Source organism: Bos taurus, chromosome 7 (genome assembly GCF_002263795.3).
Source record: "Bos taurus isolate L1 Dominette 01449 registration number 42190680 breed Hereford chromosome 7, ARS-UCD2.0, whole genome shotgun sequence".
NCBI classification, from domain to species: Eukaryota; Metazoa; Chordata; class Mammalia; order Artiodactyla; family Bovidae; genus Bos; species Bos taurus.
Window position 1 is genome coordinate 40806456 of NC_037334.1, and position 15740 is coordinate 40822195.

The 15740-nt window shown below is 39.2% G+C and overlaps 1 protein-coding gene across 1 annotated transcript; it reads left to right on the forward strand.

Annotated features, from left to right (window-relative positions):
• The first annotated feature begins 494 nt into the window (after window positions 1-494).
• OR2W25 (olfactory receptor family 2 subfamily W member 25) lies at window positions 495-7386 on the forward strand. The gene is given in 3 exon segments (XM_002707830.3): window positions 495-621; window positions 623-1459; window positions 7201-7386. Coding segments are annotated over 3 exon segments (1095 nt in total). The 5' UTR covers window positions 495-549.
• Window positions 7387-15740: the final 8354 nt, after the last annotated feature.

The window sequence follows — 15740 nt, forward strand, 5'->3', positions numbered from 1 at the left end:
TGCTTGCCACCCCTCGAATTACTTTATTTCTGATTATATCAGTATATATAGATTTAAAAGATTTATTCACTTAACTCACTTGACCATATTAGAGGCTACTGAAGAAAAAGTTATAACTTCCATTCCTTTATAGTCAAATGTCTTTGTTTAAGGGCTTCCCCAGTAGCTCAGAGGTAGCGAATCCGCCAGCAATGCAGGAGCCACAGGAGATGTGGGTTTGATCCCTGGGTCTGGAAGATCCCCTGGAGGAGGGCATGGCAACCCACTCCAGTATTCTTGCCTGGAGAATCTCATTGATAAGGGAGTGTGGCCAGCTACAGTTCATAGGGTCACAAAGAGTTGGACATGACTGAAACGAATTAGGATGCATGCACGCATCTTTACTTAATGCCTTGCCCTGCAATTCCCAATAATCAGCTGGAAACAGTCCATTTAAATAGTGTGGGTAGCAAAATAAAAAGCGTTCTTACTGTGGGGATAAAATAAGATGCACCTTTTCTGTATGGATAATAGAACACATATTAAAGTAGGTTTATCAAGCCAAAGGTGATGGAGAGAAACAATGAGAGCTCTGGAGGAGATTTCATTTTGCTTGGGTTCTCTGACCGGCCGAAGCTGGAAGATGGTCCTGTTTTTTGTCAACATGATCTTTTACTTTCTGGCTGTTGCTGGCAACTCCACGATCATCTTTCTCTCCCTGGTGGACCCTCAATTGCATACCCCTATGTACTTCTTCCTCAGCAACCTGTCTCTCCTGGATCTCTGCTACACAACCAGCAGCATTCCCCAGATGTTGGTCAACCTCTGGGGCCCATACAAAACCATCACCTATGTGGGTTGTGTCATCCAGCTCTTTGCCTTCCTCTCTGTGGGGGGCATTGAGTGCATTCTACTCTCTGTCATGGCCTACGACCGCTTTGTGGCTGTGTGCAAGCCACTTCAGTACATGGCCATCATGCACCCACAGCTGTGCCTGCAGCTGGCAGCCTTCGCATGGCTTAGTGGGATTGCCAACTCCATCTTGATGTCCCCACTGACGATGTCCCTGGGGAGGTGTGGTCACCGTCACATCAATCACTTTGTGTGTGAGATGCCAGCTATCATTCGAATCTCCTGTGTGGACACCAGTTGGGTTGAAGGCTTGGGTTTCTTCCTGGCCATTCCCATCGTTCTTGTGCCTCTCACAATGATACTAGTCTCCTACGGTTATATTGCAGCTGCGGTGCTGCGGATGCAGTCTGCAGCCGGGAGGCAAAAGGCCTTTAACACCTGCTCCTCCCACATGGTCGTGGTATCTCTTTTCTACAGCAGCATCATCTACATGTATATGCAGCCTGGGAATACAGCGAGCCAGGACCAGGGCAAGTTTCTCACCCTCTTCTACTGCCTAGTGACCCCTACTCTGAATCCCTTCATCTACACGCTGAGGAACAAGGATGTGAAGTGGGCCATGCGGAAGGTTCTTGGGAAAGACCGCAGCCTGTTGGATGCAGGAAGGCACTGATGTAGGCAGGAAGGCACTGATGTAGGCAGGCAGTACTCATCCTGAGGTTCTTTCGTCCATGAAAACTGCTCTGTTCCAGGACAATAACAATGCACAATTCCTTGTATAATGCTGAAATGTTATAAAGCAGGGTCTTCTCTCTTTCAGGGGCCCTTTACTCAATAACTTGTTTCCTTGCTTGCAGATAGACCCTCTATTTTCTGCAAAATGACAGAGTTATTATAGTTACAAAAGATAATGTGCCAGCTAATCACAAAGGATAATGTACTACTCAGTGGAGTTTTACAGGGAGATAATTGTTTCTTTGCAGCTAACTTGTGACTCTGATTCCAGAGATTTGTAATGTCAATTTCAGGTCAGACACACAGGAAAGGAGGCATTGTGTCAGAACAATACGTGTGTGGACATGTATGTGTGTGCGTGTGTTTGTGTGTGTGTGTGTGTACGTGAGAGAGAATGACCATTATTTTGTGTTTGTTGTTGTTCAGTCACCAAGTCATGTGCATCTTTGAGACCCCATGGATTGTAGCACACCAGGCTTCCCTGTCCTTCACCATCTCTTGGAGTTTGCTCAAATTCATGTCCATTGAGTCGGTGATATCATCTAACCATCTCATTCCCTGTCATCCCTTTCTTTTCCTTATTTTTAGGGGCACACTTGTTCTATTTCATATAGAAATAGTTCTGAATTTTTAGTTCTGAATTTTTCAGACCTCCATGGATATGATACTGTTGATTCTTCAGGCCACTGCTTGCCTTCTTCTGTCCTGTGTAAGCAATTTGTAGCTGTTTCAGTTAGAGCAATATTTCTTTTTAATTTTAGGTCATATGTCCCTTACTTATCATGAAATCAATTAAATGAATTTTAACAAGCATTTAAAAGTGAGTTAACACAAAATAGATTAGAAAATTTTAGAGGATCACACAGAGTAAGGTGAATCAATTGTGTGAGTGTGCATGTCTGTTAAATACGTGTCTTACTGTGAACCATGGACGCAAAAGTTTGAAAGTCACCTCCTTAAAGAGTCTCTATTGGAAAAAGCTCCTAAGCAAGCTGTATATCTCCACTGGAGAAACCATTAGGGATACAAGTTTCAATAATTCAAAAACAGAGGGTCATTGAAGGAGAATAGTGGTGTGGTAGCACATGGACAGGAAGAGTCTGGGAAACAAGGGAAACACAACTGCTTGATATAAAAGAGTTTTCCAGGACAAATGATGATGATGATGACAATGCTGACAATGAAACTAATTATTATGAAAATAGAGATGTGTTTTGTCAACTCATGCATTTTCACTTTTGACATTTCTGAAGTAAAAATGATTCAAGATTTAATGGCAAGTCATAGTTAGCTTCACATTATTTTTTTTCTTAGACTTGACAGTGTAAAGTGAAAATAAGAAACTTTGAATAAGTTTTAAAATAATAAAATGTCAACTATTTCCAGGAACTAGTTAGTCTTTATGATGGTTAACTTGTGTTAACAAGTGTCAACTTGTCTAGGTCATAGTACCTAAAATAGAACAGGTCTTATCTGATCAGTTGAAGGTCTTAGAAAGAGGTCACCAGAGGAAGAGGAAGAGGGAATTCTGCTCCCAAACTGCCTTTGGACTCTAGTTACAACATCACCTCTTTCCTGGGTTTTTAGCTAGCTCTGTAGATTTCAAACTTGCCAGCCGCCTATACCACATGAGCCAATTCCTAAAATTCTCTTTCTTATGTAGATATATAATCTCTCCTTCTCTCTCACCCCCTCTCTAAATATCTATCTCAGCTCAGTTCAGTTCAATCACTCAGTCCTGTCCGACTCTTTGCGACCCCATGAATCGCAGCACGCCAGGCCTCCCTGTCCATCACCAACTCCCAGAGTTCACTCAGACTCACGTCCATCAAGTCAGTGATGCCATCCAGCCATCTCATCCTCTGTCGTCCCCTTCTCCTCCTGCCCCCAATCCCTCCCAGCATCAGAGTCTTTTCCAATGAGTCAACTCTTCACATGAGGTGGCCAAAGTACTGGAGTTTCAGCTTTAGCATCATTCCTTCCAAAGAAATCCCAGGGCTGATCTCCTTTAGAATGGACTGGTTGGATCTCCTTGCAGCCCAAGGGACTCTCAAGAGTCTTCTCCAACACCACCTACAAATCTCCCTACCTCTACATATCCTATTAGCTCTCTTTCTCTGAGAACCCTGACTAATACAGTCTCTATCAGTACTTTCCAAAAATCTTATATAAAATTAAGTATGTCTCAGTTAACCTTTGCATAAGCTTTATGTAATTTTCAAACCCTAAATTCTTTAGGTTTATACCCCATTTCATGTTTTCCCTGCATATTCAAATAGCTGTTTCCTCAGACAAGATAAAATTTGCCTTTTTGTTTTTTTGCTCAGATTTTCTCTTTGAATTGTCAGAAGTTAAAAAATTGTGGGTATTGCAGAAAATAAAGAGGACAAGTGAGCCTACGTCTACAGTACTATTTTTATTTTTTGATTTCTCCAAGTAAAAGGAAGTTTGTTTCAATTTTTCTTTCTTTGTGTCTCATAAAGTCTCTGAATTTTTTTCACTGTTTTGTCTATTGATAGTTTTGATACGTTTATGCTTGTATCTCCCAGGCTTTGTATACCATCTCTTTCTAGCTTTTGGTACATCAAATGCATTTAGTGTAGGCCTGTATAAACAACAGGGCTTCCCTGATAGCTCAGTTGGTAAAGAATCCACCTGCAATGCAGGAGACCCTGGTTCAATTCCTGGGTTGAGAAGATCCACTGGAGAAGTGATAGGCTACCCACTCCAGTATTCTTGGGCTTCCAATGGGCAATGCAGGAGACCTGGGTGGATCCCTGGGTTGGGAAGGTCCTCTGGAGAAGGGAAAGGCTACCCACTCCAGTATTCTGGCCTGGAGAATTCCATGGACTGTATAGTCCATGGGGTCACCAAGAGTCAGACACCATTGAGCAACTTTCACTTACTCACTTCACTCTAGATAAACAACAGTCTTAGAATAAGATTTTATGCTATATTGAAATAAATCATATAAAATAGTAATTAATCATTCAAAATTATATTCATTTTTTTCCTGGAAAACAAAAACAGCCTGATAAGCACTTCTAATGTACCCATTTAAAAAAATATAGCTGAAGTGTAAAGTATATCAAGATTGATAAAAATCAATTAGGATAAGGTTGCTCGCATTTTCAATGATTTATGAAAACCATAATTTGATTTTTAGTGAACACAGCTTTCTCTAATATATATTCTAGCAAATGCAACTTCACAAAGCTAGCAAACAGAATCTACCTATAGGAGATAGATATTAAAACCTCTGTATTTTACCAAAATGTACTTAATGGCTTTTAAGTAATTATATGTATACAGAAATTGTTCTTTATTATGATGACACAGAATTTTTCATCACAAAAATGTCAATATTATTAACTTTCCAACACTGTTTTGAGTTTTAAATCAACAAATACTGTGATTGCTCTGTGAACTTGATTCATCTTTTTAGAGCAGCACTGTGTGCTAGTTAGCCTAACCTCCAGGAATAGATCTCATTTAAAGATCTCATTTTAGGAATGAGTAAATGCACTGATTGGACATATGAAAAAAGAAAGTAAAAATATTCTACTGAATGAAAAAATAACGTTATATTTCTTGTAAACTGAAGGCATAGAGCTGAGTAGGAAAGTTGATATTTCTGTAATTAGAGATGAATCTGTATAGTATGTTACTGATGAAATCTCTAATTGGCTGGAAATCCAGCTAAAAGTTCTACTCTTGAGACATTTGCATCTTTATATTCCTCCTCCTGAAGCAGTATGAATTGCTTTTTGCTCACAACATTTCTGGCACCAAATGTGTGAGATTATTCCACATCAATAACCAATATTCCAACTCTCCAAAGACCAGCTGTATATCTGATAATTCAATTTAATTCTGACACTAAGTACACCTGAATTTAATACCAGATCCCACTGATTTAAGAGCAAAGTCCTGCACAAGATCCCTACCCCCTGCCCGGCCCCAGTTCAAAAGTCATTTGCAAGTTCTAGATTGCCACAAACCACCAACTGACTATAATCATAGACTGCCAGGACCTGTCCTTTGGTCAGGTTAAGTGATTTTCTAGAATGACTTACAGAACTCAGGGAACATTAAGTGTACTGGTTTATTATATAGAATATAAATGAAGAGGTACATAGGATGAGTCCTGAGCAAAGGAGTTTCTGCAAAGTTTGGGGTTCACTACCTTCTTGCCACATAGATTTATTCACCATCCTGGAGCTTTCCAAATCCTAGTGTTTAAGGTTTTTATATAGGTCCATTGCATAGGCATGATTGATTAAGTAAAAACTGACCATTGGTGCCTATTTTCCAGCTACTCCCCCTCCCCAGAGGTTGGATGTGGGGCTGAAAGTTCCAGCCTTCTAATCATATGGTTGGTTCCTCTGACACCCAGACTCCATCCTGAAGCTATCCAAGGACTCTAGGTTGAGTTATTTCATTGTCATAAACTCAGGTATGGTTGAAACGGACTTGTTATGAATAACAGAAGTCGTTCTTCTCACTGTTAGCACTCAGAAAATTCCAAGGGTCCTAGAAGCTCAGTGCCAAGACTCAGGATAAGAAAAATCTACCTATTTCTTATTACACCACAGGGGATTATAAGAAAAATGGCAGAGATAACTATGGATAAATATGCTAGACTTATATATCAGCCTAAAATCTTGATTTGTTGTTGATCAGTGGCTCAGTTGTGTCCTGCTTTTTGCATCCCCATGGACTGCAGCATGCCTGGCTTCCCTGTCCTTCACTGTCTTCCAGAATTTGCTCAAACTCATGTCCATTGAGTCACTTTGTAATTATCTAACTGCTACGAGGTCAATAATATCTACATCACTGAGTCACTACAAATATTGGTGGGGAAAGGCAAAGGACTTCGCACAAATTAGCCACCCTTAATTGCAGACATTCTATAAAATATTAACAAAATAATATAACAATTAACATATGTACCTACATAAACAATTTACAATACCATAACCAGCATACATATACATATAAAACTATAGAAACAACCAAACAATATAATTATGAACAAAAAATGAAAACAGAAAATACTTTATCTTTATCTTGGCCTGAAAACAGTATGAGTACATCCAACTCAATTGGTCACCTAATTTGAACTCAAGAAATTTTGTACAGAGATGACGTCCCCAATATTCTGCCCCTCTGAATCATTTATTTCTTATTCTCTCATTTTTAAAAAATAACTTTGATCCCTTTAAACCAGCTTCCTCCTCACAAGTGATGAGTTTCTAAATATCACCTCGTGTCCCTCCGGAACCACAATTCTGTAATACAGTGTGCCTAAGTGCCTTCTTCACAGTCTTGTTCCTTAGCGTGTAAATCAGGGGGTTCAGCATTGGGGTGACCACAGTGTAGAAGAGGGCCACAAGCTTACCTTCCTCATGAGAGTTTCTCTTGGCAGGCTGGAGATACATGAAAATGATGCTCCCGTAAAACAGAGTCACTACTGCCACATGGGACGAGCAGGTATTGAATGCCTTTCTCCACCCTTCTGCTGACCTGATCGTCAACACAGCCCAGGCAATACGGCTGTATGAGACCAGAATGAGACCCAGAGGCAAGACAACAAAGATAAAGCTGGCCACGTACATCTCTACTTCATTGAAGCTGGTATCCACACAAGCCAGCTGCATAATGAGGGGCATCTCACAGAAAAAGTGGTCAATGCGATTGTTCCCACAGAGAGGCAGGAGCATGGTGAGCGTGGAACCTACCATGCTGGTGGTCAGACCCCCAAGCCACGAGGCAAAAGCCAGGCTGCAGCAAAGCTTTGGATGCATGATGACAGTGTAGTGGAGTGGCCTGCAGATGGCAGCATAGCGATCGTAGGACATGACTGCCAGGAGGACACATTCAGTTGCCCCCAACCAGTGGGAGATATAGAACTGGATCACACACCCTCCATAGCTTATGGTTTTCTGTGGTCCCCAGAGGTTGACCAGGAGTTGTGGGACGATGCTTGTGGTGAAGCTAATGTCCAGGAAGGAAAGGTTGACAAGAAAGAAGTACATAGGAGTGTGGAGATGCACATCCATGCAGGAGACCACAATGATGACGCCATTACCCAAGACAGACACCACATAAATCCCCAAGACAAAGATAAAAAGGATGGGTTCTAGAGAGGGTCGTTCAGAGAAGCCCAGCAGAATAAAAACTTCTGGAAAACTTACATTGGCTATTTCCATCATCACATACAGCTAAATGTAGGGCAAACAAATCACCTGCAAATGAGTGGGGGGCACAGGGTATGAGGCATATAATGATTATATTAGTTAGCAAACTTTAAACATAAATTTATATCCTTTGTTCCTGAAAGCATCTGATCAACTGTTTCATGGGTAATGGTCCATCAATTTCTTGAATGTCAGTTTGGAGTGTGTGCCAAGTGACATGGAAATATGCATAGCCTGGGGAAAAATGGATGCATGCATAATTCTTGGCACTGAGTTTTTATTGAAATATTACTTGTAGTAACAAATTTGGAATCAACCTAAATTTTTAGAGATAAGGTTTTCATTGGGTGGAGGATGGCATTTCATGTGATGAGACACAGCACAGATATTAAAATTGAGCCTGTGCTACTTCCTGACTCAGTTAGTAGCCACATGAGTTCATCTTGACATTTCTCCTTCTGTCAAATCTCACAAACATTTGCAAATTTTTGTCTTATTATTAAATATAGCCAGCTTGTCATCACTTCTCACCACCTCTGCTGCTTCTACCTTGATGTTTGCTGTTATCATTTACCACCTGAACTGTTGCTGTAACATCCTAGCTTGTCTTCCTGCTTCCCTGTTACTTCCTTTCAAAGTATCCTCAACACAGTATCCAGAAGATTATGTTAAAATGTAATATGGTCATAATCGGTCCACTGCTTTCTTATCATAGAAAAAGGCTTGCAGTGGTTTTCCTCCAAGGTAGCCACATGCTCATATTCCTCTCTTCCTTAAGGTTGGTTTTAAAACGTCATCTTTTACTGAAGGTTTCCCTCACTGTGTTTTTAAAATAGAAAATAACAGCTCTCTCCCATCTCCCTTATCCCCTTTCCTGCTTAATTTTTTTTGTCCGTAGTACTTATCGTCATAGAACAAATATTCTATTCTAATTTGTTGTGTCTATTACCTGCCTCAACAAATTCCATGGACATAGGGCTTTCTGTTACTTTATTTTTGAGTTCCCAGTGCTAACTCAGTGTCTGAAGCACAGAAGGTAAAATAAAGCTATAGTTGAGGGACGTGATGGAGAAGGAAATGGCAACCCACTCCAGTATTCTTGCCTGGAGAATCCTGTGGACAGAGGAGCTTGATGGGCTGCTGTCCATAGGGTCGCATAGAGTCGGACACGACTGAAGCGACTTAGCGTGCATGCATTGGAAAAGGAAATGGCAACCCACTCCAGTATTCTTGCCTGGAGAATCCTGTGGACAGAGGAGCTCGGTGGGCTGCTGTCTATGGGGTCGCACAGAGTAGGACACGATTGAAGTGACTTAGCAGCGGCAGCAGCAGCAGAGGGACATGAAAATGCAACATCAAGCAGTTCTGTCAAGAAGGAACACTTAAAGCCATCAAAGTCATGCACAGCTGACCCAGACTATGCCTTCCTCTTATAAATGTTGAATAAAACAAACCAGAACTGAGCACGGACAATGTGTGAAGTCAGAAGCCCTCTTAAAGGGAAACAGACAAGCACTTTGCTTCAGGTATCTCTGAAAAGTTCTGGAACTTTTGTTTACAGACACATGAAATTTTTCTCCCCTGGTTTTTGAGAGGAAAAATAAATGCATTATAATTAGAGTTCATTCAAGTGTGAGGATCTGAGCAGCTATAAACTCAACTATCAATGCTTTAAAAATTCCAGAGAGGGAAACTTATCCATCTCTATAACTGGAAGTTGACCAAGCAAAATAAATTCAACACATGTATGTTTACAGTGTTTTATAATACATGTAGAATTTCCCCATGCATTTGTAGAAATGGGGCTCAGGGAGCTTCATGCCTTTCCCAAAATTCAGGCACAGAACTTATACTTGGATTTTACTGAGCTAGAATGCTGAGAAAATCATCTTCTTACATATAGTACACCAGAGCAGTACTGAGCCTCTGAGAAAGCACCAGGAAGAGGATTCTGCACCCCTCCAAATTCAGTAAGCATAAAGAGTGGTTTCATAATGTGAATGTGGGAGAGAAGAGGTGAATGAGGATAGTGCTGTGCAATTGATTCATGACACAGTAAAGTAATTGAGCCATATAAAGAGTCACCTCAGATGAACTGATGAGTGCATAGAAAAGTAAAAGGCTAAACTGAAGACTGCATTGTTTCTCATGGGCTTAAGTATCCCTACTGGAGATATGAAAATTTTATTAACACACATATGAATAAAATGTGTGACTGTCACCAAAAGATAGGGATCAGAATTTCACAGTCATGAAGTAACAGTTTGGTAGAATTTTTGAGAACATGGAGATCTTAGTGATAATTTGATTCATTTTTAGAAATGATCAGTGAAGTGAAAGTCACTCAGTCATGTCCAACTCTTTGCAACCCCATGGACTATACAGTCCATGGAATTCTCCAGGCCAGAATGCTGGAGTGGGTAGCCATTCCCTTCTCCAGGGGATCTTCCCAACCCAGGAATCAAACTGGGGTCTCCTGCATTGCAGGCAGATTCTTTACCAGCTGAGCTGCCAGCCTGGAGAATTCCACAGATTGTGTAGTCCATGGGATCGCAAGGAGTCAGACATGACTGAGTGATTTCACTTTCAGTATAGAAATGATCGGTGGCTTACTCAAAGTTCAAGGGTTGTTCAGTGCAAGTACTGGAGCTATAGTCAAGCAACAAGATTCTTAGTACAAAAAAAAAAAAAAAAAATTCCCAGTAAAGGAAGAGTTTTGCTCATTCAATGATTCACCAAAATATCACAATAAAAAATCATTCATGAAAATGTGACCCAGCCCCAAGTTCTGTGACATTATGACAAAGAAAGATAGCATGGTGAGAGTTACAGGAATGAGTTCAAATTTTGTGAGTCAATTATGTCATCACAAATTCTACCCCTGAATTTATTCAACCTGCTAATATGCCAAAGACACCAAAAAGAGCAAATCGACATGGTGCAGTGCTCTCAAACTTTAGAATGACCAGAAACTGTATGATTCCAGTTTATCTTAAATATCATCAATAACAAATAAATCTGAGAATATCACTTACTGATGGTAAGCTAGCAGTATCCTCTCTCTCTATGCAGGGTGCAAATATTGTATAACAAGTAGTATTTTATTTCAATAATTAATAAGGTCCATTAATTCAATACATATGGCTTTAAAAAGTAGGAGAATTGGCAAGGTATTTTGATGTTCTAAAATTGCTGGAAATCTCCAAGTCAGTGATGGTAGGTGTGCTAGATTCGCTTCAAATGCATATGTGAGGGCAGTCTTAAGTTTTAAAATTAGAATAGGTTTAAATTAGAGAGAAACATTTATTTTTTCCTAACAAAGGTGTAAGCAAAAGAAATGAAAATGATTCACAGAGTCTGCAGAATGAGAAATATATGGCAGTCCCCAGAGATAAAGTGTGTCATAAAACTAATAAAATTACAAGACATTCATTTTATCCCCTGGAGCATTCAGGAAGGAGGCATACTGTGATTACATCAGGGGAGTGAAGTTGGAGGAGAAAAAGCTTTGGGGATTTTCTTCCCTATTGAATAATTATAATTCTACTAGAATGTCTATACACATAGAATTGTTCATATGTGTGCAGAAGTGTTAGTTTAGTTTGAATGCTATTTCAGTGTTATTTTAGGTTTTTATACTGCAAAACATTGATTGTCTACACATCTATGCAATGGTGTCTGTATCTTGTGAATAAAAGCATGAAATATTTGTTCACTACAGTAACTTCAGTACTTGTGTTACAGATTTTTTTCAAAATTCAATTATTCTATTATTGGAGTATAATACAGTGATGAACTAATATTTTTCTTGATGGAACAAGATTATTTTTACTGTAGTAAAATACACGTAACATAAACTTGCTACTGTAACCATTAAAAAATGTACAGATCAGTGGAATTGTGCATTTACAAAATAGTACAACCGTCACCAGTATCTAGTTCCAGAACTTTCTTATTAACCCCACCAAACCCCTTTTTAGCAGTCACTTTCGATTTTTCTAGTATTTAGAGAAATCTACTTTCTGTCTTTATGAGTTTGCCTATCTTGGATATTCCATGTAAATGAAATCATACTGTATGTGGGCTTTTATGTTTGACTTCTTTCACTTAGGATGGTCTCAGGCTTTTCCATGTTGTAGTGTGTATCATTATTTTATTTACTTCTAAAGCTGAGTTATATTCTATTGTATGAGTTTGCCACATTATGTTTATCTAGTTATTTGTTGATGTCCATTGGAATCCACCTGCAATGCAGGAGATGCTGGTTTGATTCCTGGATTGGGAAGATCCCATGGAGAAGGGACAGGCTACCCATTCCAGTATTCTTGGGCTTCCTTGGTAGCTCAGATGGTAAAGAATCTGCCTGCAATGTGGGAGACCAGGGTTTGATCCCTAGGTTGGGAAGATCCCCTGAAGGAGGGCATGACAACCCACTTCAGTATTCTTGCCTGGAGAATCCTCATGGACAGAGGAACCTGGTGGGCTATAGTCCATAGGGTGGCAAAGAGTCGGACAAGAATGAGCAACTAAGCACATTGGTTTATTTGTTGATGGACATTTGTGTTATTTCCACTTTTTGCTATTGTGAATAGAGCTGCTAATGACATTTCTCTACAAATATTGTTTGAACATCTGTTTTCAATTATTTTGGTGCACATCTAGGAGTGGAATTAATAGATCACATGGTAACTTTGTGATTAGAACTTATTTTGGGGACTTCCTTGGTGTGGTGGTGCAATGTATGAGAATCCGCCTGCAATGCAGGAGACCTGGGGTCAATCCCAGGGTCAGGAAGGTCCCCTAGAGAAGGTAATGGCAACCCACTCCAGTATTCTTACCTGGAGAATTCCATGGAAAGAGGAGCTTGGCAGGCTACAGTCCATGGAGTCTCATAGTCGACATGACTGAACAATTAACATTTTCACGCTTTCACACTATTATATTTACTATGCTGTTGTTTTTCAGTGGCTAAATCGTGTCTGACCGTTTGTGGCCCCATGGACCTTAGCTTTCCAAGCTCTTCTGTCCATGGGGTTTTCCAGGAGAGAATACTGGTGTGGGATGCCATTTCCTTCTTTAGGAAATCTTCCTGACCCAGGGATTGAACCTGGGCTTCCCGTGTCTCCTGCATTAGCAGGTGGATTCCTTACCACTGAGCCACCAAGGAAGCCATAGTTTTGTATTATAGTTTGAGACCAGGAATTATGAGATTCCAGTTTTGTTATTTTTCCTCGATTGCTTTGGTTATTTGGAATCTTTTAAAGTTTCATCCAAATATTGTGATTACATTTTTTTTAAATGCCATTTTATTTTGATTGAGATTGCTACGAAACTACAGATGGCTTTGGGTAATATGGGCATTTTACCAAGGTTAGTTCTTCTGATCCATGAACGTGGGCTCTTTCCATTTATTTGTGGTATTCCAAATTCTTCAATTCAAATTCTATTCTTCAAATTCTTATAATTTTGAATATACATATATTTTATCTCCTTGGTTAAGTTTATTCCTGAGTATATTATTATTTTGATACTATTGTGAATTGATGGACATTTGTGTTATTGTGTGAATGGGAAACAACCAAGCAATGTATGCAGTGAAATATGTGGTCAACATAGTCTACTGCCTTACAATCCAATATGGGTCATTTTTACCAATAAATATTTTATCTTATTTTTGAGTGAAAATTACTCTTAATTTAACTCTGCAAAGAGCTATTATGAACCTCATTTTAAAGGTGAGGCAACTGAGGCTTTGAATGGGCAAATGACTTGCTCAAGGTCATGTGGCTACTAAATGGTGGAGAGATTTGCACTCATAAATATTTATTTCCTATCTCACATATTCCCTTAGTGACCTAATGTAGACTAATGGATTCGAATATTAACTAAATCCTAAAGACTCTTTGAATTGTATCCCTGGCCAGCACTCAGTTCCACACTTCAGACTCAAACAACTTATTGTCTATGTTGCATGTTGATTTAAAGGGTGTTATGAAATGACTCTTTCCCCACACCAGCATTCATATGTTGAGGCTGTTACTCCTATTGTGACTGTGTTTGGATATGAGGGATTTAAGGAATAATTAAGTTTATATGAGGGAGCTCATGTGTCACATCCTAATCCCATAGGATATGTGTCCTTATAAGAAGGTGGAAAATACCAGATCTGCATCTCTTTCTCCCTGTTTCTATTCCCCAGTGTGCAGAGAGGAAAGGCCATGTGACCACACAGTAAGAGCAAGGGAGTCTCCAAACCAGGAAGAGAGACCTTACCAGCAATTAACCTGATGACACCTTGGTGTAAGACTGATCTGTCTCACAGGTCCAATGTCTGACCTGTGAGAAAATATGTTATTGTTGTTTAAGCCATTCTACATGTAATATTAGTTCAAATTTAAATACAGATGGCTAATACACATTCTGAACTTAATGCTTCTGAAAATGAACCCTGTTTCCTACCAGACCTTCTTTAGCTTCAGGATACCCATCTCACTTGATGACAACTCTATTCTACTTGTTTCTCAGGTTAGAAACCTCAAAGTCAACTTTGACCATTCTCTTTTCTCTTTCTGATGGTTGTCAACCACCTACAGAAGAGATGCACCTATATAAACTTTGTATCCTTTGAGTAACTATATTGGTATCAGTTACAGCAGTACATCCAGTGTAAATAGTAGTAAAAGAAAATTAGAAAATTTTATGAAGAAATAAAAGAATTATGTGCATAAAAAGAAACATAAACACTACTAAATTTTTATATGTTTATCACTATGTTATTTTCCAGCCTCTCACTACTTATTGCTCCATAACAACCATATGTAGTTGGTGCTATTACACAGTTTTATAGATGAAGAGAATGAGGCTCAGAGAGGAGAGTTAATTGAATAAAGTCACATAGTCACTAAGTAAGGAACCAGGTCCTATAGCAAGTATGACCTGACCTCATACCAGATACCAAAACCCTGTGCTTCATGTCCTTTCCTTATTATCTACATAGAGGTCTTGGTCCTACAAAAATGTGAGTTCTTCTGACATTAATTTAAACTCTAGCTCACTACCAGAGTCCCAATAAGATACTGTAGCTCACTCCAGAGTCCCAATAAGATACTGTTTTTGAGTAGCAGGAATGGAACTTATTGTGACATTTAAGATAGTAAAGTAAGTACAGGAACAGCTATGAAATTTCTAAATTTGAAAAATAGAAAGAATAATGAAATATTCCTTGCTCTACTAGCTAAGAAAACATTCCATAAATCCACGGTTACTGAAAGGATGCTGTGAAAGTGAAAGTGTTAGTTGTGTCCAGCTCTTTGTGACCCCAGGAACTGTAGCCAGCCAGGCTCCTCTCTCCATGGGATTTCCCAGGCAAAAATACTGGAGTGGGTAGCCATTTCCTTCTCCAAGTGATCTTTCTGACCCAGGGTTTGAACATATTTCCTGCATTGCAGACAGATTCTTTACTGTTTGAGCCACCATGGACACATCATGCATAAATAAATATTAAAAGAACAGAATTGATATTCCCCAAATAAACTTATATACATAGGAGATTTAGTTTTTGGAAAATGTATAATTTCAGGATAATAGTAGAAATATAGCTAATTGAAATAAATTGTGGAGGGACTATTGAATAAACATTTGGAATATATTTAATATAATTCTTTCTTTGTCTTATTATGCACACACACACACACACACAGACATTGTAGAAGGGATTGAAAAGATAAGAATAAAATAGAAATCTATTAAACACAAAATAAACACAATTTTGTGGTTGGAGGACCATTTCTAAGCATATTTCAGACATCAGGGCATAAAATAATTTGCTCTGACTTATTAAGATAGTCTGAAAACATAAATGTCAACATTTGCCTGGGGTCTGAAAGACCCCTCAGCACCTGGATCTTAAGGATCTCTCAGAGATCAACCTAGATGTCCATCAGCAGATGAATGGATAAGAAAGCTGTGGTACAT